At 34.4% G+C, this 24,711-nt stretch overlaps 1 protein-coding gene across 1 annotated transcript; it reads left to right on the forward strand.

The window, feature by feature from the left end:
• Nucleotides 1-17,220: 17,220 nt before the first annotated feature.
• Nucleotides 17,221-21,819, forward strand: LOC131054169 (uncharacterized). The gene has a single exon (XM_057988632.1). It carries the CDS (start codon nt 17,221-17,223, stop codon nt 21,817-21,819), a length of 4,599 nt encoding a protein of 1,532 aa, XP_057844615.1.
• The last annotated feature ends 2,892 nt before the right edge of the window (nt 21,820-24,711 follow it).

Consider the following 24,711-nt stretch of genomic DNA (forward strand, 5'->3'; position numbering starts at 1 on the left):
CACTGCCTCTCAGGTATCTGAAAATTCTCTTGATTGTTGTCATATGGGTTTCCTTGGGATCTGCAGAGAATCTTGCAACAATACCTACTGCATGTGCTATATCCGGTCTACTGTGCACAAAATATTGTAACTTTCCAATCATGGATCGGTAAAGTGTCTCATCAACAGATGCAAATTCATCATTCTTTGATAGCTTACAGCTAGTAGTCATAGGAGTATTTACTGGTTTTGAATCCTCCATTCCAAATTTCTTCAAGATTTCTTTTATGTATCAGAGCACCCATTGGCCCTTTATACATAATTGTGAAGGTTAAGGATATCCCTTGCCGTGGTGCCCTAATTGATCCCTCTTGCATGGTTAATGTCATAACTGAAGAGTATCTTTTCACTTTACGATTGCATAAACCACTATATATGATGTTTCTAATGTGGTTGTGAAGTTATTTGATTGCTTATCTTGTCCTACCATTGGCTCTATTACCCTTCATGTTGAAGTTTATACTAAATACATACATGTTGACTTTGTTACCATACCTTCTTCTGAGAAGTTCCGTTTGAAGATGGGTTATCCTTGGCTATCTTACATGAAGGATATTGCTTCTCCAATCCACAAGTTTCTAAAATTTCCTCACAATGGAGAAATCATAATCATGAACCATAGCTTATTTCGTCCATCTGAAAGAAGCCTCGTTTTTCCTATTGATTTCTTTTGGCCTGAAGATTTTCAATCTCTTCCATCAAGGAGGGATGCTCTTTTTCAACCTTATCAAAAATGGAAGAACGATATGATTTTATCCTTAAGTCAACCTAGATCCCCAACACTTGACATTCCTATTACTCTTCAAGATAAGGTTCTTCCCCTCACAGATAGAACTAATCTCCCTCCTAAGGAAGATTGTCCACCTATACCTATGGATGTGACTTTACCTTCTCTTAAGGAGAACAACAATATTCTTCCTAAGGTTAGACCTATACCTCCTCCTCTTGATGGACCTGGTCTCCTTCCTACACCTAATATTCCTCCTTTCTATGGCTTTGTTCCACCTCCTTCCTCTTATCGAGAGATGAGGCTTGCTTCTCCCATTGTGAAACCAAAAAAACCTCAACCTCAACCTTCCACTTTCAAGGAGAAAAACATTCCTACTTTTTCAAGTGTTCCTCCTTGTCCTCAGTATTCCAATAAGACTTGACGGAATCGTTGTGTGAGAGAATGCAAACAAAGACGTCGTGTTTGATCTCGTGAAGCTATCCCTCAAAATACTCAATCTCCTTAGACTCCATCAGCTGACTTGATTCCCTTTTCTCCTAAGAAAGATGTTCAACCTACATCTCCTAATCATAAGTAGCACAAACCATGTGATGGTTTTACACCTATTTGTGTTCTAGCTCCTCTTTCTCTACACTTTGATGAAGAAATGGGTGAAAATTTTATTTATAATGGAAATACAAATCCTAATACTTCAGATAGTGAGTAGGAGTATGTTGATGTGGACAAGTATTTATCAGATGAATTTTCACAAACCCTAATCCTAGCTCCTAGAATCAAACAAAGTGACTTACCACTTGAGCATAGTCCTTGTTTGGATCTTGTGATCTAGCTCCATCTGTTGTGCTCGATGTCGTTCCTCTGGCATGTTTCTCGCCTTCCTGAAATAGTGATTTACAAGATTGGGTGGCAGATGTTGTGCTAGATTAGCAATATTGGCACTGCAAATATTCCCCCTATCCTTTCTTTCTCTATTGTAACCATTCTTATTTATGTATCCATGTTCTTCTATTCTTCCCTTACTGTCTACTTGGAGACGATGCAAAGCATTGAGATCTTTTCTTTGTCTCTTTCATGTTGACTCAAAAGATATCCTCTCTTCCCTTTCTTCTAAGGCAGTGTCCTTCTTTGGGGAATGATGATTATTATATGCATATACATACATGATATAGATGAGTTATCATATAGCACACTGACCCTGAGGAAAGCAACAATACCTCATGTTTTGTGTTCATTATCCTTGAGTTTATTCCTCGATCGGGGGCTAAATCCTTGCGATAATGTGCTCCCTCCTTCTCTCTCTCTTGGGTGTATCCCGACTTAAAGAAATCGTTCCCGATAAGGCATGCGCGATCGCTTTAACGTGGGGGCATACACTCCCCTCATATTTTCCTTCTTGTGATACTTAGAATTAATAAGTGAACTTTTTCTTTCTTTCTAATCTTTGGTATCCTTGCTTTCATGACTCATAGTGAAGTGAACTTTTCTACTTGCAGTCATGGTTCTCCCCTTCTCGATATTCCCTTTTACTTTGTCAATCAAAGTCGTAACATCCTAAGTCCACTAGGGGCTTGGTGCATCTTGCCTCCTTGACATGGAAAAAGTTTTTCAATCTTGTTTCCTTGAACTTTACCGCTAGCATTGGTGTCCGCTTATACTCCTACTAAAGTGGGGGCTAAATGTAGTGTCATAAACTTGTGACCCTACAAATTTTTGATTGCATTAGGGTCCTCATGAACGCAAGATTGAATCCATTAGCCTGATCCGAGAGGGGAGATTGCTCAGCCCTCATAACAGCTTCTTTCTCAGCTCATTTTGGTTTTATTTAGATTATTGATTAGTCATCCCAAACATGTGTCCTTTCTTTATTGGACTTGTTTTTATTTTGAAAGGTTGTGTTTGTTAATGCAATATTATTTTATGGATTATGCAAATAGATATAAACATAAATTTTAGCTTAGTTAGGTGTCCCACTTATGGATATTTAACTCACCATCCCTTAAAATTTTGGGGGAAGATAACTAACCTCCACTCCCTATTAGTGGGAGGGGAGTCGACTTTTGAGTGTATTTTCATCATTCTGGCTAGATTTTCTTTCCTTCTTCCTATATGTGCATCTCATTCTTGAATTGATTCAAATGTTTATTTATCCAATTTTATGTTCTCTTTTACATTGAATTATTTATTTTCAATATGGTAGGTAGGACATGCATTTCTTTACCTTATGTAGCTCAATTTGATACTAGCATATAAGTGGAGTTTCTAACAAATTCTACATGGTATCTAAGGTAGATCTATAATTAATTTTTTTTTATTATTTTTATGGGTTATCTTTTTGGAAAATATTGGTGAATGTGTATTAGTAGAGGTTGTGGATCTTCTAGTGAGGGAAAAGAGGTTGCAAATTTTTTTGGTGTATTTGCATGTATGTAATATCTAAGAGGTTGATCTTTTAATGGTACCATCTTTCACTAAAATATTTGAAGACCATGATTTAGATCTTTATTTATAGGGTGAACTCACAATGTTGGTTTCCACTTTTTCGTACATCTCGAGTTTTGGTGAAATGATACATTTTTAAAAAAATATAACGATTTAAGCTTTAAGAGGTCCTGTTTGAAGTAATTAATTGAAGAGAGTTAGATCAAAGTCTCTTAGATCAAAATTTCTTGGATAGAACCTCTCTACTTCTAAATCATACTTGCAATAGAGGCTCCTTTCCATCTGTAAAATGCTGATAAAAAACCAATTTTACATTACCTTTTGGGGGCTCAAATGAATTCCTTTGGAAGTTTATTTTTTAAGTATTTAGCCATTATTATAATCTTTCCAAATAGTATAATTTTTAATATATTTAATTTCATTAATATAGTTTTATTTTATTTCATTAATATCAATTGGATATATGTCAAAATTACAGTTAAGTCGACTTCAAATCTTAATAAAATATGAAATATTGAAGATAATGTTACAAAACCAATTGTAAACACAAGATATGGGTGTTTAAAAAACCAAATTCAAAAGAATCACGTTCATATCTTTTATAGGAAAAAAGTTGCACTATACAAAGTGAGTGTCACTCTTTAAAAATATTGTTTTTTGAAAAAAAGGTTAGTTTTCGAGGGAGATAGAATAATGGAAGAAAATGGATTTCAAATATTATTAAAAAGTAATTTCTACAATCTGCATACTAAATCACACAAATCACTAGTTCTCATCATCTACAAATTCCTTACGTTTTAGAAGTAATAGGTGTTTGAATCTAAAGTTTTTTTCTAAAAATGAATATTGTAGTGTCAAAGTTGGCAAAATAGTGTAACCCACTATTGTGGGTTCACCATTTATAAACATTCCTTTTATTCTTATTAAGCCATGTAATATCTATTTTAGGTGGCATTTTTTTCATCTCTATTTGCTAATGTAATCCTTTTTTGATATTTAGAACCTAGTGTATAGATCTCTCTTGAATACTAGAGAAAAACAACATCAAAGGTGTGAAAATATTTGTTCAATCATTTATTGTAGACCCATGGACCAATACTTTTTGTTCAAAGGTATAGAAATCAATAGTAGGGCACATGAATCAAAAATAGTCATAAAAAATCAATATATTATGAGAATCAATATCCTTAATAATTTTAAGAATAGCACATTGTCAAATTAAAACCAATATTTTAATCATTGGTCTCATGGTAGGGTCACATGAGGGAGAAAACCTTTTGATCTTATTAATTAGGGATTAAATTCACCCCACTTTTTGTTTGGCTATAAAATTTATTTTTGAAGGTATGTAAATTACTGTTTTCAAAAATATTAAGTATAATTTAGGCAACATAGGGAAATTTTTTAAATTGTCATAACTTTTGATTGGCAACTTGAAATTGAGCGCCATTTTTTTGAAAGTTGATTTTCTCGTATGCTTGATCTATTAGGAACATTACCTCTCTAAAATTAAAAAGTCAATTTTTTTGTTCCTTAGGATTTATCTAAGCAATAAACATATAAATTGCAAAATTTTGGGGTGATCCAATATTGAATATGGGGGACATTGTATGTTATCTTGAACACTTCCTACTTTCCTTCCATTTAATAATTTTTTATTTTTCTTGTAATAATTTAATTTCTAGCATGGATTCAACTGAATTCAACACATTAATAATACCATTTAGCTATCATAATTGGAAACTAAAAGTACAACTTGTGCTAAAGAAAAAAGTGTTGTATAGGATTACAATGGGCACTGAGAAAGAACATACTAGTGGGGAAGAGAAATAAAAATTTTTTAGTAAATGTGACCAAGCCTTTGGATTCGTGTGTCTTATTATATCTCATAAACTCCTCTTTCAAGTAGAATCCTTGATTCAACCCAATGAAGTGCATATTATTCTAGAGAAATTCTTCTAGAAAGAGAATGAAATGAAAGGTTACAAGTTATAGAATAATCTCATAGGTTTTCTCTCTAATTCCTTTGACACCATAGAGGACTTCACCAAATTTAAGTAATGAAGGTTACTATTAAAATAATATGGAATAAAGAAAAATGAGAATTAGTCAGTTCTTTCTATTCTATACCATGTTTGCTTTTGGCTTCAACTCCATCTAAAGGGCTCTGGGGAAAGTTTGAAAGATACATTCTCTAGATAAATTAATTGTAATCTTGAATACAGAGTAATATAACTTAATACAAATGACCACATTGAATTCTAGGAAACTATAAGTACTCATTACTAGGAATGTGACATAACAAGATTCATATAACAAATAGGAGAAGCAAAAACAAATTAAAGGATGAAGAGATCAAGAAAGAATAAAAAATTATGATACTACAAAAAAAAATCAAAACTTCTTCTCAACAAGGGAAACATAAGAAAGAAAAAGTGGAATTTTTTTATTAGAAGAAAATTTTGCATGAAGAGCACAAACATTTGAAGAAGTAGATTGATCACCCCAAACACCTTCTTAAGAAGAATAGTATAAGGGTCCCTAAATATATCAAATAATCCTCATCAACTCAAGAATATACCAAGACAAAGAAACTATATAAAGCTAAAACTAAGAAAAAGGCTCTAGTTAATACTGAATCGTCATCAAATTCATCTTGGATCATTGAATTAGGTTCCTAACATCACATGGGAACTTCCCATGTTGTGTTTACTTCCTAAGAGACTCATACTATGTATGTCATCACTTTTGGTAATGAAACTTCAATACTAGTTATAGGGAGAGGGTTTGTTATAGATAAAGGTAGAATATACACTTTTTTTTTTCATGTTCTTTTTTAATGGAAAGCATATAAAGATGGGAGATGAAAAAATTCCTATACAAATTTATTATCCCATATAATACATGAAATGGGGGAACTATAAAATCCTTATATTATGGGTTAGAAGTGGTTGAGCCTAGAGTTAAAATACTGAACTAGAATAAGGCCATGTTATAACAAACTCTTACTTGTAAGAAGAAAAGAAATCTCTCTCTCTCTCTCTCTCTCTCTCTCTCTCTCTCTCTCTCTCTCTCTCTCTCTCTCTCTCTCTCTCTCTCTCTCTCTCTCTCTCTCTCTCAACCTACTTATATAACTTACTCTTCCTCATCCTCACATTAAATACATAAACTAAACATTTGAGTAGACATGGTATTTACATATATACATTTACATACACTTAATTATATTTTATGCGGGTAAGTGCACAAAGGTCGGGGACCAAAAAAGTGACAAAATTTCTTTTGGCCTCCATCAAACATTATGGTGCACACAAAATAAGGCACATGCCAAATATGGCACACGCCTTATTTGGCATGCACCAAATAGCTATAACAATATTATTTTATTTTAAATGGACATTCAAACTTCATTTTTCTATAAACCCCACATTTTGAGCTCTGATTTTGTCTTTCTAGGCTGTGCATGCAAAATAAAAATATTGTTTTCGCTTCTAGATTTGTTAGATCTTCATCAACATGATTATATGTTTGCGGTAAGTAATTGTTCTATTATATGTCATTCTACAATTCATTTGTTATATTTATTATACATTGATGTCTATACTTATGATTGTATCAGTTGGAGCTACAAAGAATTCTATATAGGAGGTCTAGTGAACACATTCGAAAGAGGCCATCATCACATACATATCCATCCTCGTGATAGTCGAAGGTAGCTTGTGATCTATTTCCTTATGATAGTGGGAAATCAGTAGACTAGAGGCCTTTGTTGTATGCCTATGTGTAATTTTTGAGGATATATTTTGTATTTTGTATATGTGACATATATGTCCATATGGTTACTTGTTCCCTTGCATCATTGTATTGGATATATATGTTATACTCTTATTGAAATTGACCATTGTGTGACTTTATGACCTTTTTTAGTTGATGCAAATCATATTGCAACTATTATACATAATCACAAAAATATATTTGATTGTTGAAATGAATATTCTCTAATTATATCAACATTTTTCTATGTGAGATATTATATATTCAATCGGTTTTGTCTACAATTGTTATTACATTCCTAATTGAACTCAATTTTTTTTCACAATTCAACTTCATAATTTGGTAGCTAGTAAATATTTATAGTTTAATGCCTAAAATTTCAATTTTGTCATAGTTCATGGAGACAAATAGTAGTACCATTATCATAGTTACTTTTTTTGTTTCCCTATCTAGTCTTTTGAATGTACTTGCAGTTAGTTTATTAGTGTTAGACTAAGTTATAAAGTTTGATTTTGCAGTATTTAACAGATATGCTTAAGAAACAAATGACTCTTTTAATTGAAAAAAAATTCTTTCTTTCTAGTACAAGCAGGATTTCAACTCTTACATTAAATTTGGACCCTCTAAACTACATTCAAAATTAAAATTACTTTTATTTTATACCCACTTACTCAAAAAACATGTCACCACTTTCACCTTATATTATTAAAAAATATCACTAATTTCACCTTATATTACTAAAATGTATCATCACTTTCACATTACCATCCCAGAAATAAAGATTGAAAACACAGTTCAAGAAGGTGCCTTTCATTTGAACAATACAATATAAATTTTGTTTCATTCCAACATGACACGAAATACCTTACAAAATTTCTCCTAAAGTAATTAAAAAGCAGACTAATTGTTGATGCTTATAGGGTTACAAAGAAGAATGTCAGGTCTCATACTTATCCCACACATGTAGATTGTGTTTTTATGAACTCGAGTGGTTGAATGAGCTATTTATATTAGAAGAGTGTTTAGAAATGTCATATTTGTCTATTTCCACTTTCATTATCAAACTTGTGGTTTGATCACTCCATTTGATATCTATTGTCCTAAAATGAAGACTAATTTGTTTACAAACAACATTTTTTTATATATTTCATAAAAATTAACTCTATTTGATTGTCACATATGTTTAATAAGGGGCATGACACAAATGCGTAGGTTCAGATGGATCGTATGCACATTCCATGGACTCCAAGATATGCAACGTGAAAGTTTGACAATTTTTTATACTTTGAGCACTCAAGGGAAAGCGTTTCTACGGCGTGGCTCGTAAGGATCGAGCATGTTGTCGTGCTAAAAAAGGGGCATAAGTAGCGTAAAATATACCACTAGGATGCACTTGTCAAAGTTTGATAGTTTTTCGCACTTTGATGAGCACTCAAGGGAAAGTGTTACTAGGGTGTGTCTCGGAAGGATCGGTTGACTTGATGAGAAAAAAAGGGGCATGGCCAGCATAAATGGAGCCACTGAGACAAGTTTGAGCTAACAGTTCATGTTGAAGATGAGCAGACTGAAAGTTAGGGTTTGTTGTCACATTTTAATGAATGCGTATGAAACTTTTTACTGCAAGCGAAAAAGAGGCGGCATAGGAAAATGGAATTGAGTAATAGAAAAATGAGATAGGTTTTTGTAGTCAACCATGACACAACCCTATAGGTTTAGATGACTCATTTGCATGTGTCAGGAGCTCCAAGAGACGAAACATCAAATTTTGATAGTTTTGCACATTTTGAGCACTCAACGGAAAGGGTCACTACGGTGTGTCTTGCAATGATTAAGTGACTTGGCAAAAAAAATAGGGGCATGGATACCATCACCTCGGCCATCAATAGAAGTTGGATTTGATTGTTCATGCCCAAGATGAGTGGATAAAAAGTTAGGGTATGTGGTCGTCTTTCATTGAATGCATTTGACACTTTTTGTTGCAAACAAAAAAGTGGTGGCATAGAAAAATATAATTGAGTAATCCAAAATTGAGATAGGTTTTTTTAAGTGGTCACGACATGACCTCATAGGTTTAGAGGACTCATTGAAAGGTGCCACAGGCTCCAAGATATGCAACGCCAAACTTTGACAATTATTTAAACTTTGAGCACTCAGGGGAAAGCGTCGCTACGGTGTGGCTTGAAAGGATGGAGCAAGTTGGCAAGTGAAACCAGGGAATGGCTAGCATAAACTCGACCACCCAGATGCTCTCGCGCTAATGGTTCATACCCAAGATGAGTGTATCAAAAGTTAGGGTATATTATCGCCTTTCATTGAATGCATTTTACACTTTTTGTTGCAGGTGAAAAAGTGACGCCATAGGAGAATGGAATTGAGTGAGCCAAAACAAAGAGAGGGTTTTTTAACTGGTCATGACATAACCCCGTGATTTCAGATGACCCATTCGTAGGTTCCACAGGCTCTAAGATATGCAATGTCAAACTTTGATAATTTTGCACACTTTTAGCACTAAAGGGAAATTATCACTACAGTGTGGCTCAAAAGGATCGTCGAGTTGGCGAGCCAAACAAGGGCATGTATAGCATAAAACAAGACACTTGGATGCGTTCACACCAATGATTTGTTCTCAAGAATTGCATTTCGAAAGTTAGGGTATATTGTATCCTTTACTTGAATGCATTTTACACTTTTTGTTGCAAGCGAAAAAGTGATGCCATAGAAAAATGGAATAGTGAGCCAAAAATGTCAAAGGTTTTTGTACATGGTTGTGACACAATTTTGTGGGTTCAGGCGGCTTGTTTTCAAGTTATAAGGGCTCAAAGATACGAAATTTCAAAGTTTGACAGTTTTGCATACTTTGAGCACTCAAGGGGAAGCGTTGCTACGGTGTGGCTCTGAAGCATCGGGCAAGTTGGCGAGTGAAACAAGGGCATGGCTATAGTAAACCCAGCCACCTGGACGTTCTCTTTCTGATGGTTTGTGCCCAGGATGACCAGATTGAAAGTTAGGGTATGTTAGCGCCTTTCATTGAAAGTTAGGGTGTATTGTCACCTTTCATTTAATCCATTTTACACTTTTTGTTGCAGGGAATAAAGTGATGCCATAGGAAAATGGAATTGAGTGAACTAAAACTCAGATATTTTTTTGTAAGTGGCTATGTCATGACCTCGTGGGTTCATATGTCTCATTCGTAGGTGTCATGGGCTTTGATATACACAACGTCAAAGTTTCACAGTTTTGCCTACCCAATCAGCATCAGTATAAACTTTTAGATCAAAATCATTTCTCTTTTGATATACTAAGCCATAATCTCCACTGCCTCTCAGGTATCTGAAAATTCTCTTGATTGTTGTCATATGGGTTTCTTTGGGATCTGCAGAGAATCTTGCAACAATACCTACTGCATGTGCTAAATCCGGTCTACTGTGCACAAAATATTGTAACTTTCCAATCATGGATCGGTAAAGTGTCTCATCAACAGATGCAGATTCATCATTCTTTGATAGCTTACAGCTAGTAGTCATAGCAGTATTTACTGGTTTTGAATCCTCCATTCCAAATTTCTTTAAGATTTCTTTTATGTATCAAAGTACCCATTGGCCCTTTATACATAATTGTGAAGGTTAAGGATATCCCTTGCCATGGTGCCCTAATTGATCCCTCTTGCATGGTTAATGTCATAACTGAAGAGTATCTTTTCACTTTACGATTGCATAAACCACTATATATGATGTTTCTAATGTGGTTGTGAAGTTATTTGATTGCTTATCTTGTCCTACCATTGGCTCTATTACCCTTCATGTTGAAGTTTATACTAAATACATACATGTTGACTTTGTTACCATACCTTCTTCTGAGAAGTTCCGTTTGAAGATGGGTTATCCTTGGCTATCTTACATGAAGGATATTGCTTCTCCAATCCACAAGTTTCTAAAATTTCCTCACAATGCAGAAATCATAATCATGAACCATAGCTTATTTCGTTCATCTGAAAGAAGCCTCGTTGTTCCTATTGATTTCTTTTGGCCTGAACAATTTCAATCTCTTCCATCAAGGAGGGATGCTCTTTTTCAACCTTATCAAAAATGGAAGAACGATATGATTTTATCCTTAAGTCAACCTAGATCCCCAACACTTGACATTCCTATTACTCTTCAAGATAAGGTTCTTCCCCTCACAGACAGAACTAATCTCCCTCCTAAGGAAGATTGTCCACCTATACCTATGGATGTGACTTTACCTTCTCTTAAGGAGAACAACAATATTCTTCCTAAGGTTAGACCTATACCTCCTCCTCTTGATGGACCTGGTCTCCTTCCTACACCTAATATTCCTCCTTTCTATGGCTTTGTTCCACCTCCTTCCTCTTATCGAGAGATGAGGCTTGCTTCTCCCATTATGAAACCAAAAAAACCTCAACCTCAACCTTCCACTTTCAAGGAGAGAAACGTTCCTACTTTTACAAGTGTTCCTCCTCCTCCTCAGTATTCCAATAAGACTTGACGGAATCGTTGTGCGAGAGAATGCAAACAAAGACGTCGTGTTTGATCTCGTGAAGCTATCCCTCAAAATACTCAATCTCCTTAGACTCCATTAGCTGATTTGATTCCCTTTTCTCCTAAGAAAGATGTTCAACCTACATCTCCTAATCATAAGTAGCACAAACCATGTGATGGTTTTACACCTATTTGTGTTCTAGCTCCTCTTTCTCTACACTTTGATGAAGAAATGGGTGAGAATTTTATTTATAATGGAAATACAAATCCTAATACTTCAGATAGTGAGTAGGAGTATGTTGATGTGGACAAGCATTTATCAGATGAATTTTCACAAACCCTAATCCTAGCTCCTCGAATCAAACAAAGTGACTTACCACTTGAGCATAGTCCTTGTTTGGATCTTGTGATCTAGCTCCATCTGTTGTGCTCGATGTCGTTCCTCTGGCATGTTTCTCGCCTTCCCGAAATAGTGATCAACAAGATTGGGTGGCAGATGTTGTGCTAGATTAGCAATATTGGCACTACAAATATTCCCCCTGTCCTTTCTTTCTCTATTGTAACCATTCTTATTTATGTACCCATGTTCTTCTATTATTCCCTTAATGTCTACTTGGAGACAATGCAAAGCATTGAGATCTTTTCTTTGTCTCTTTCATGTTGACTCAAAAGATATCCTCTCTTCCCTTTTTTCTAAGGTAGTGTCCTTCTTTGGGGAATGACGATTATTATATGCATATACATACATGATATAAATGAGTTATCATACAACACACTGACCCCGAGGAAAGCGACAATACCTCATGTTTTGTGTTCATTATCCTTGAGTTTATTCCTTGATTGGGGGCTAAATCCTTGCGATAATGTGCTCCCTCCTTCTCTCTCTCTTGGGTGTATCTCAACTTTAAGAAATCGTTCCCGATAAGGTACACGCGATCGCTTTAATGTGGGGGCATACACTCCGCTCATATTTTCCTTCTTGTGATACTTAGAATTAATTAGTGAACTTTTTCTTTCTTTCTAATCTTTGGTATCCTTGCTTTCATGACTCATAGTGAAGTGAACTTTTCTACTTGCAGTCATGGTTCTCCCCTTCTCGATATTCCCTTTTACTTTTTCAATCAAAGTCGTAACATCCTAAGTCCACTAGGGGCTTGGTGCATCTTGCCTCCTTGACATGGAAAAAGTTTTTCAATCTTGTTTCCTTGAACTTTACCGCTAGCATTGGTGTACGCTTATACTCCTACTAAAGTGGGGGCTAAATGTAGTGTCATAAACTTGTGACCCTACAAATTTTTGATTGCATTAGGGTCCTCATGCACACAAGATTGAATCCTTTAGCCTGATCGGAGAGGGGAGATCGCTCAGCCCTCATAACAGCTTCTTTCTTGGCCTCTTCATCACCCCGTCCACACTCTTCCCTGGAGGAAGGGGTAGGATAGGGGTGTGGCGCCACTCTCCCCCCTTGGATAGGGATGTGGCACCCTTGTCCTTGCCCTATTTTGGGGAAGGACCCTTCCTAGGGTTGCATTGTTGGTTGTGCATTGGGCGGGAAACTACCCCGATGTCGGCCTGTGACAAAAATCAAATCCACTAACATGTATTTAAGGGGCACTCGTCCTCTCATTTTCATAAGTTGGATAGGTCGAAGCTGGATAGATTCAAGGTGCACAAGCGATCAAGCATTCTTTTCTATTATTGAGCATTCTAAAGTCTCCCTTCAAGGCTAGGTGTTGCATTCAAGTCAAGGATTCAACCATTGAAGAGGATATTGATTCCAACATTCAATTTCCACACAAGAATTTATATCAGCATTTCTATCACAACCTCCCTTGAGGTGATTTACAATTCAGTCTTTCATTTACAGCTACTTGCAATTACTTTCTTTCATTACCTCGTTAATTTCAAAACTGGGGTTTTACCTAAAGGCAAACCCCCAATCCAAACCCGTTTCCCTCTCTTTTATGCATGTAGGTTGTAGGGGTTTGATTTCTTTTATCTTGTACAAATGAACGTGGTGGGAGGATGAGAGCGTTGTGATGAAAATGGTGGTCATTTTGTGAATGTTGTCGACGTTTAGTTGAACTTATGAACATTTGAATTAGTCTTGATGGTTAGTTATATATCAATGTCAAAGTAGGAAAATATTAAATAGATGAATTGTTCGTAGAGATGACAAGACAATTGTAATATTCAGTTATTTATTCATTGATTTTACCATGGCTCTTACTCACCGTGTCACACAAGGATTTAAGAGCTGCCTTAGTTTATATAGGAGGCTATATAATTTTCAACTTGTATTTGATTAGGTCACTATATAGTCCATCTGGAATGTCCAATAGAAACCTGAAGAGTGGGTGTGTGTGAGAAGAGTCAAGACGTCTTTGCCAGTGTAATTTAGTTGAACAGAAGACCTTCACTATCACTTGACTTGCTATTATTCCCAACGCTGCCTTGCACCACATTGAAAAGAAACAAAGTTGACCTCAAAAGACGGTTAAAAAAAGAAGTAGTGGTCAACAATTGTGATCATCAACGATTTAGTCATGGCCACTCCTTTGTTAGTCTATATATGAGACGCCGATTAGAAAATCCTTTAAAAAGTAAACGTGAAAGTTGCTGGCATTCCATACAGCTCCGAGTGCATTTAATATTTCCGTCCCTTTCTGATATTTCTTCCTAACCTCCATTTATTTCGGTCAAAGCAGTGGCGACTCTTTCAATGCATGTGCTTGACTTAGCTCTATACTATCACAAAGTTACTTTGTTATCTGGATTAAACCTTTCAACTATGAGGGACCCCCACCTTCCTAGTTGAAAAAAAAATTTAAAATTAGGGATTTTTTTAAAGAGCTTATATGTTAATCAAAATATGAAACATAGACATTTGTTTATTTCTTTAAAATGTTATATGGTTTTTAAGAGAGTCAAGTATTGTAATTATGCATTTGTTACAAGGCTTCAGGTTGTTATTAGCATTATTATTTTCTTAAATAGGTTCAAAATTCACTAATCTATAGAGTGTTACTCCTTTAAACAATTTCTAGTGCATGAGGATGGCTTCACTCGCAAAGTGATTTAAGAAATTTGTTACCAAATTCCTTCAACAAATATTCATTGAATTACCATTAGATGTAGTTCTTCCCATAAAAATGTCACAGAGGCCCTCTAGTCACTCTATCTGAGGACGCACATGCGTTTCTAAGACGAAAACACGGTGCACCGACATCTTGTATGAACAGAGTCAAAGAGTTCGTACAAAGAGCAAACTGTGATGGGAAATGTGCCCAAATAACAGAAACTAAGCAAATATTGATATGATAACAAAATATGATTATTATTGAAATAATAAAAAGAAAAAAGGGAAGAAATGTAGTCTCACGGTCTGGCCACGCTTGAAGTCTTGACCAATCTCCCCAAAGCTACTCGGCAACCAGCACACAAGAGGAACAAGGACGAAAAGGTTGTGGTTGTGTTTTTAGAGGCCTGCCACAGCTAGACCCCCTCTTTGGTGTTTCCACCTCCATGGATAACCAAGATAGATAGATGAAAAGATAGTTAAGATTATAGATAAAAGATACAACAACAATATGTCAACGAATATTCTATGGAGATAACAAAAGATAGAGGAAGAAGAAGACTCCCCTTCCACATGCAAAGCAAGAAGCCTGTTGGATGATGAAGAAGAAGAAGTCGGTCTTCCTCAAAGAATGACAATGGCAGCAATATGTGAGAGCCAAGGACACAGTCAAAGAGAGCTTCGAAATGAGACAATGAACAAGCATGAATCCAATTTCATTCTAGGGAGAGAGCTAGAGAGGCAACTACACAGACCAAATGAGCTTCAAAAGCAAAGATTAACATGTTGGGATGAAAACGAAAGTCAATGATTGTGGAGAGGTGTTATAGGCATCTTCTAGGCATAGGTGTAATGCTCAAATGACCACATTCAAATTGGTAGATTCGTGAGATGCTAGTGCGACATGCGGACGTCTCCACAATGCGCTAGTTTCTATGAGTCAAATAGTCGACAGGGTTAGAAAGGGGCAAGGCGAAGGCTAATGGGTCAAGTGAGATGGACAAATGGACAAGGAGATGAAGAAGATCTCCAATCAGTATAAAGCGGAGGCTCTTATGTAGCATAGAATTACATGGGGTGCAATTTGCGACACTACATAACAATAAATATTTCAAGGCTGAGACAGCATAAGTAGCTCAAGGGTATTTTAAAAAATAGTAACAAGGTTTTAGGTAATGTAATACTAGATACAAATGAAATCAATCGTATTAGACAATTGAAGGACTATCTTACTAGGTAGGTTGATCCAAGCATAGTAACAACTCTTTAGGGACATCATTTAAGTACAAAGTCAAGAAAAACTAAGAGAGTTGGAGAATTAGTTCTCAATCAATCACAAATTAGGATGCTTCTAGAGTTACTAGGAACCCAAATTCACCTTTGAATTTGGGTTCCTAGTAACTCTAGAAGCATCCTAATTTGTGATTGATTGAGAACAAATAATTTTCGGAAGGGTTGATTGTAATGTCCCCTCTTCAAACTTAAACTCTGTCCAAACAAAGGTTAAATAATTCAGATAAAATATGGAATTACATTTAAATTTTATTTTTTATAATATCAAGGGGCATGAAGACTTAATAGAGGGAAAAGATATTCAAGAGGGATGAAGCAAGGACAATTCTCTTGACATTTTAGCAGTGTGAAGTTGCCTAGTGATTAGCAAGATGGATTTGGATTTCAAATAGTGGCGGCTGCAATATCTGGATCATTAGGAGAAGATGAAGAAAGAGGCAGAGCTTCTGTTTTATGAAACTCCATGTCATGGTTATTTTTAATGATGCTCTCCTTCTGGCATCTCCAATTTAATGAATATATTATAAAATTTTGCTGGAGGAGTCATATTTAAATTATATATATTTATATTTTGGGAAAATTATGTAAAAACTCTCTCTCTCAGTCGAAATGCACTATTCCTGATCGCTCCATTTGCTTCCATACGTTACATATTTTTTGACTTCCATACTGCATTTCCATGCATTTCTGATTGTCAATACGTGCTGCAGATGTAGAAAACGCCTCTCGGCATCATAATAATAAGAAATAATTAATAATTGCAAACAGAAATTAATTATAAGTCTTATAATTTCAAATTGCTTGCTAGAATTTTAATTTTTGTAAAAGTTTGCGTGACGAATCAGTTTTCAATGGAAGGGACGCAACCCTTCTCTCAAGACCTGCAATTGCTAATTATATAGATCCTCAATTTCTTTGTTGACAAGCATCCATCTATCTAACTTGTTGGTGAAGTGATTATAATTTGCAGACTTCCATTCTTGGCAGAACATTTTTTTCCAAAGAATTTTGGAGCGCAGTATCACATTTAGGTATGTGTTTCAAAATTCCATCAATTGTGGCTTCATATATACAATCAAAATTATAAAAATTATATAGGTAACATTTTACTACATGTTAAATGTAACACAGACAACTTCTCGACAAGTAGCTGTTGAAATTTTGTGCAATATTTACAATTAAAATATTAGTCGATAATTGTTTACAAACTCTATTAATTCATATCATTTGTCTTGAAAATCACAAGTGCTTTGATTGGGTTTGTAGGAGTTAGAGAAATATGACCAGGGGAAAGGGAATGAAGTCAAAGAGCAGTAACAAGCAGGTAAAATCTCAACTTTCGAGCAAATTAAACAAGTGCAAAAGTTAACATGGTAACTAATAAAGGCGATTGTACAACAAATTTGCAGGGTTTTAGCCAACACACACCGATAACAGTAAATGCAAAAGATGGCACAGAAGCGAGCAAAAGTGATGAGGTGACAAATTTGAAAAGACTGAATGAACATTTACTGACTACAATTACCAATGATAGAAAAGAAATAGACGGGTTGAAAAACAAATTGAGATTGTGTGATGATGCCAATAACAAATTGCTTGAAACGGTGACGTCAGATAAAAACAAGTGGATTTCTTGTGAAAAGGATATGAAAGGTACAATTTCAGAGTTAGAATATAAGCTCAAAGAAGCCAGAAATTTGAGTGAGAATCATGAAATGTTGTTCAGTCAATTGGGACGAGAAAAAAGTCTGTTGGAAAATAGGTTGAAAGAAAGTAGTGATGTAATTCAGGAATTACAAGGGCTTAAAAGTGAGCTTGATCAAACAAAACAATTGAGTGAGAATCTTGGAAAATTGTGTGCTCAATTAGGGCAGGAAAAAAATGAGCTGGAAAATAATTTGAAAAAATCCAATGATGTGATTAAGGAATTACAAAATAAAGTGACCGAGGATAGGAGCTTGTGGGATGCTTCCAAAACAAAATTGGAAGGAACAATTGTGGAGGTAGAAAATAAGCTTGATTCTGTGGTGCAGGAAAGAAATGTATTGAGTCAGAAACATAAGGACTTATGCGGTAGCTACAGAAATGAAAAAAAAGGGTGGAAAAAATGCAATGGTGGTGCTAATATGAAATTAAAAGCAAAGATGACTGAGAATCAGGGATTGTGGGATTCATATAGGGTGAATTTGGAAGGAAAAGTCGCGGAGCTGCAGAATGAGATGACAAATTCGAAAAGCCTGAATGAACGTTTACTGACTACAATTACCAATGATAGAAAAGAAATAGATGGGTTGAAAAACAAATTGATAATGTGTGATGATGCCAATAACAAATTGCTTGAAACAATCACTTCAGATAAAAACAAGTGGACTTCTTATGAGAAAAAGATGAAAAGTACAATTTCAGAGTTAGGGCAGGGAAAAAACGAGCTGGAAAATGATTTGAAAAAATCCAATGATGTGATTAGGGAGTTACAAGATAAAATGACTGAAGATAGGAGCTTGTGGGATGCTTCCAAGACAAAACTGGAAGCGACAATTGTGGAGGTACAAACTAAGCTTGACACTGTAGTGAAGGAAAGAAATGAATTGAGCCAGAAACATGAGGACTTGTACACTAGCTACAGAAATGACAAAAATGAATTGAAAAAATGCAATGATGGTGCTATGAAATTAAAAGCAAAGATGGCTGAGGATAAGGGATTGTGGGATTCATGTAGGGCGAATTTGAAAGGAAAAGTTGCACGGCTGCAAAATGAGATCCTTGACGAAAGAAAATCTAGCCAGAAACACCAAGAATTGTTGACTAAATTGAGGCAAGAAAAAATTGAGATGGAAAATAAGTTCATAAAAATCAATGATACTACTAAGAAATTGAATGCAAAGATTACTGAAGATAAGCTGTTGTGGGATTCTTGTCAGGAGAAGTTGGAAAAACAGGTTTCAGAGCTACAAAATGAGCTTAATGAAGCAAGGGTATTCAGCCAAGGACGTGAAGAACTGTGCAGTGAGCTGAGACGAGCAAAAACTGATTTGGAAGAAAAAGTTTTACAGCTCGAAGGTGATCTTAATGAAGCAAGAATTTTGATTAAGAAACATGAAGAATTGCGCTCTGAATTAATGAAAGAAAAGAACGAAATGCAAAATAAGGTAACAGAATGCAATGATGAGACTGAAGAATTGAAGGCAAAATTGGCTGAACGTGGGTTCTTGTGGGATTCTTCTAAGACAGAGTTGGAAGCCACTGTTGCAGGGCTGCAAAATGAGCTCAAAGAAACAAGATTGTTGAGCCTGAAACATGAAGAAGCATGCATTCAACTAAGGCATGAGAAAACAAAATTGGAAGACGAGTTGAAAGACTTGGATGATACGAATGAGGAATTACATGCCAAAATGACTGAAAACGGTTGGCTTTGGGATACTTGTAAGGCGAATTTAGAAGGTACAGTAATAAAGCTGCAGAAAAAGCTTAATGAAACAAAGATTCTGGCCCACAATAATCAAGTCTTATACAATGAAATAAGTAGAGAAAAAAGTGAGATGGAAACTAATTTTCATCAATCCATCAATGAAGCTAAACAATTAAAGGATAAAATAGCTGAAGAAGGGCACTTGTGGGATATATCTAAGCGAGAATTTGAAGTTACATTTGCAAAACTGCAAAATGAGCTTAATGAAGCGAGAATGTTAAGCCAGAAGCATGAAGATTCGTGGTCTCAGTCAGAACAGGAAAAAACTGAGTTGGAAAATAATTTTAATCAATCTATTAATGAAATTCAGCAATTAAAGGAAAAATTGGCTGAAGATAGGCACAAGTGGGATAGTTATAAGAGAGAATTTGAAATTACAATTGCAAAACTGCAAAATGAGCTCAACGAAGCGAGGATGCTAAGCCAGAAGCATGAAGATTTGTGGTCTCAATCAGAACAAGAAAAAAATGATTTGGAAAAGACTCTTATAGGGCTACAAAATGAAGTTGATGAAACAAAGATTTTGACAGTGAAAGACCAAGAGCTGTGTAAGGTGCTCAGAGAAGAAAACAATCGGATAGGAAATAAGTTGAAACAATGCAATGACAGTATTGGGAAATTAAATACAAAAGTTAAAGAAGACCAGCTATTGTGGGTTTGTAATAAGGAGGATTTGGAAAGCAGAGTTGCAGTTGTGCAGTATGAGAAAGAGACATTGATCCAGGAATATAAAGCTCTGTGGGCCCATTTAAGAGATGAAAAATATGAGTTGGAAGAAAAACTGAAAGAATGCAACGATAGGAATAAGGAATTGCATGCACAGATGAGAGAAGATTGCCGCTTGTGGGAAGCTTGTAAGGCAAAATTTGAAAACTCTGCTGCAAGGCTACAAAATAATTTTAATAAATCCATTAATGAAATTAAACAATTAAAGGAAAAATTGGCTGAAGATAAGCACATGTGGAATACTTCTAAGGGAGAATTTGAAGTTACAATTGCAAAACTGCAAAATGAGCTTAATGAAGCGAGAATGTTAAGCCATAAGCATGAGGATTTGTGCTCCCAATCAGAACATGAAAAATATGAGTTGGAAAAGACTTTTATACGGCTACAAAATAAGCTTGATGAAACAAACATTTTGAGAGAGAAAGACCAAGAATTGTGTAATGTGCTAAGAGAAGAGAATAATTGGTTAGGAAATAAGTTGAAAGACTGCAATGATAGGATTGCGGAATTAAATAAAAAAATTGAAGAAGACGAGAGGTTGTGGGTTACTAATAAGTCTGATTTGGAAAGAAAAGTTGCAGGTCTGCAGTCTGAGAAAGGGGTATTGAGCAAGGAATATAAACTTCTGTGGGCCCATTTAACAGATGAAAAAGATGAGTTGGAAAACAAACTGAGAGAATGCAAAGATAGGAATATGGAATTGCATGCACAGATGAGAGAAGATTGCCGCTTGTGGGAAGCTTGTAAGGCAAACTTCGAAGACTCTGTTGCAGGTTTACAAAATAAGCTCGATTTGATGACTAATGAAGGAATGATTTTGAGCCAAGAATATGTAGAACTGTGCATTGAATGCGAATTTTTGAAGGCACAGCTGGGAGATTATAATGATATACTAAGCTCTATGGAAGATGAAACAAGGAGTCTAATCTCTCTCTCAGAGAGCAATGCAAACACAGTGGAGGCCTTGCAAACTCAAGTGCGAATGATCACCCATGAACATACACATTTGAGCATGAAATATGAAGAACTTACAAATGAAAATGAATCTCAGAAATTGAAATTGGAAAATTATAATCATAGGCTTGATTCAGTGAAAAATGAGAGGAACTCACTTAGATCTACGTCAGAAAGTAGGGAGGAGGCTTTGCTCCAAGAAAATGGTTCATTGAAACAACAAGTCCATGAGCTTCAAAGCAAGTTGGGTATGTGGGCTAATGATTACAAACAAGTTCCCACTGATGATATGCTCGATTCAGAAACAGAGGAGAGGCAATTACTCACATCTCTATCAGAAACCAGTGATAAAGTGATGGAAGATCCGGTTATAGAGAACAGAACAGTGAAACGAGAAGCCCTTCAACTTTATCAAGAAAACCAACAATTACAAAAGGACATATCTAGTAAAAAGTCATTAATTCAAACAAAAGATGGAAATATTACAGAATTGAATGCAAAAAAGATTAAACTTAAGAATGCTGTCGAAGTGTTGGAAGAGATTGGAAGAAAAAATACCCAAGTACTGAAAGAATATGGAGGTATAAGGGAAGAGCAAGTGACGAGAAAGGAAAGTGAGGAGAAAAGGAAGGAGGGCAGTGGGAGGGTTTCACATCGAAACCAAACAGCCTTTATTGGTAATTTGATGTCTTGCATTCTTCTAGATATTGAGAAGTCTGACGTAAGCAGATGCTTGTCAACTGCCACAAAAAATATCATTCTTCCTTCTGATGCACTACTTTGTGGATGTCCTTATGGCTGGTTTGGTGGGATAGTATAAGTAGCCACCCTTTCTCCAAATTCTGTGAGAAATGTAATACTCTGGACGGGCAATGCCTCCAATTATTGAATTCATTTGGGCATTTTTTTAATTCTGATTGATGTATACTCAAACAATTCCTTCACTGCATTAAATTGTACTACTCTAAAATTCATTTTATAATTCATTTTTGAGATATCATATTTATTTATTATGGATGGACAATTTTTAAATTCTCATTGATGTATACTCTAATAAATGTTCCTGTAGTGTGCAAATTGACAAAGATATACATATAACACGAAACCACTTTCAGATAATTTAAAGTTCTAAATCTAATATAAAATCTTATATATTCATTGTCCTCGGTCAATTTTATAATCATAAATTTGATAAGAGAGATTAGATTTTCACGGTCTATAGAAATTATTGGTTTATTTCCAAATTCCAATATGTCCAACTTCAAAATTTAAAATGATCCATGATGAGCTAACTTAATTGAGAAATCTCTAAAATTATATTGTAGGGTTTTGAATAATAAGACAACCTCTAATCCATTATTATTATATCAATGAGACCATAATCTTGTAGGAAAGCTATAATGTCCTTGCCTCATTGTAATGGCATAGAATCAACTTGACATTAACATATGCATTATGTACAGCTGTTATACAATTGTTTTATATATCTTTAATAATCTTTTTTAAATAATTATATCAAATTCTAAAAATTTAATCAAAAGATAAAATCGTCACTTTGTAATGTCTCAAAGGGCCTCCAAAACAAATAATTTTCTAGAGGTGTTGAAACCAAATTGAGATCAATTCTAAACATGATTATAAATGTATTAGTTTATCGAATTCCCTCATAGATAGGAGACTAATATATGCTTTTAACTATTATATATCTCACCGTTATATTAGTGCCCTAGATTCTTAAGTGAGTGGTATTGGCCTATTGAAATAGTCATGTATTGCTCAAATTCATTTTATGTCAACATATTTGAGCTCCATTTATAATTCATTATGACAAATATTGTACTTTAAATTTATATTTGCATTAAAAAAAGTTAGACCTAACAAAAAAAATGAATAGTGTTGTTTAGAATACCTTCAGTAGTTTACCAGTTGATTATTGTCTTCTAAATATTAAACCCTTTGGAACATTTATAATATGTTATGTTTTCAATAAAAAAACTACTCATCCTTTAAAGTTTACCATAACTATGAAATGGGAGTGGTTGAACCAAGTGATTTGAGTTAGATAAGTATTAAAATAGTTGATGTTGAAAAAATCAAAATATTATATATGAATTCCACGCTAATTGGATTATATTTAATTTGCTATGTTAATTCAGTATTTTAAAGATCTCACTAAATTACCACATATTTTGTATATTGGTTATTAAATTCTATTTTGATATATGCTATAATATTTTTCTTTCAATATTAATAACAAATTCACTATAAATAATTAATAGCTTAAAAAGAAAAAAGCCCTACATTTTAGTAATAGAACTTATTCTAGAAACGTCATTATTATCTTTTTTACTCATTTACTTTATAAAATCATAATTAGCATGCTGAAGAATAAAACAAATATAATAATAATTGATAAATAAAATGTACACCAACAAAATATAACACTTAAACTAGATATTTAAATATGACAAGATAGATATCTCAGACATGTTCTACCTAGATTAGAATCAAATACATTATCATTACTTCAATCTTGTAGTATAAGTTATATTTTTTAATTTTTTCCTAAGGCTATATAAGCCTTTAAAAAATCTTCTATGATAGCCTTCTTTTTTGTGGCTTCCAATTATGGAATCATTTGTTAAATTTTTTTCTTCAATTATATTGAAATAAAGGAGAGGTTAAAATTTATTCAAAGCTAAAGAATAACAAAGCAAGGGCGTCAAACAGCCCTAGGCCGCCTATAATAAGTTTCTAATTTATTTTGTCATCTTCATAACTTGTAATTAATAGATGGATTGCTAGCATTTTTACTCAATCTATAGTAAAAAATTATTTAAAATGTAATCTCCTAGACCCAAATTTTTTTATACTAAACTTTGTACATATATATGACCTTTAAAAATTTATCACTCCTAATTCCACTCTTTATAGTTCTTAATTAATTTTTTATTTTGGTTTTATTTAGATTATTGATTAGTCATCCCAAACATGTGTCCTTTCATTATTGGACTTGTTTTTATTTTGAAAGGTTGTGTTTGTTAATGCAATATTATTTTATGGATTATGCAAATAGATATAAACATAAATTTTAGCTTAGTTAGGTGTCCCACTTATGGATATTTAACTCACCATCCCTTAAAATTTTGGGGGAAGATAACTAACCTCCACTCCCTATTAGTGGGAGGGGAGTCGACTTCTGAGTGTATTTTCATCATTCTGGCTAGATTTTCTTTCCTTCTTCCTATATGTGCATCTCATTCTTGAATTAATTCAAATGTTTATTTATCCAATTTTATGTTCTCTTTTACATTGAATTATTTATTTTCAATATGGTAGGTAGGACATGCATTTCTTTACCTTATGTAGCTCAATTTGATACTAGCATATAAGTGGAGTTTCTAACAAATTATACATAGTATCTAAGGTAGATCTATAATTAATTATTTGTTTATTATTTTTATGGGTTATTTTTTTGGAAAATATTGGTGAATGTGTATTAGTAGAGGCTGTGGATCTTCTAGTGAGGGAAAAGAGGTTGCAAATTTTTTTTGGTGTATCTGCATGTATGTAATATCTAAGAGGTTGATCTTTTAGTGGTGCCATCTTTCACTAAAATATTTGAAGACCATGATTTAGATCTTTATTTATAGGGTGAACTCACAATGTTGGTTTCCACTTTTCCGTACATCTCGAGTTTTGGTGAAATGAT

Source organism: Cryptomeria japonica, unplaced genomic scaffold (genome assembly GCF_030272615.1).
Source record: "Cryptomeria japonica unplaced genomic scaffold, Sugi_1.0 HiC_scaffold_124, whole genome shotgun sequence".
Lineage (NCBI taxonomy): Eukaryota > Viridiplantae > Streptophyta > Pinopsida > Cupressales > Cupressaceae > Cryptomeria > Cryptomeria japonica.

What these genes read in the sequence shown, in the direction of transcription:
- LOC131054169 (XM_057988632.1), top strand. Translation starts at nt 17,221, where the DNA reads ATGGTAACTAATAAAGGCGATTGTACAACAAATTTGCAGGGTTTTAGC.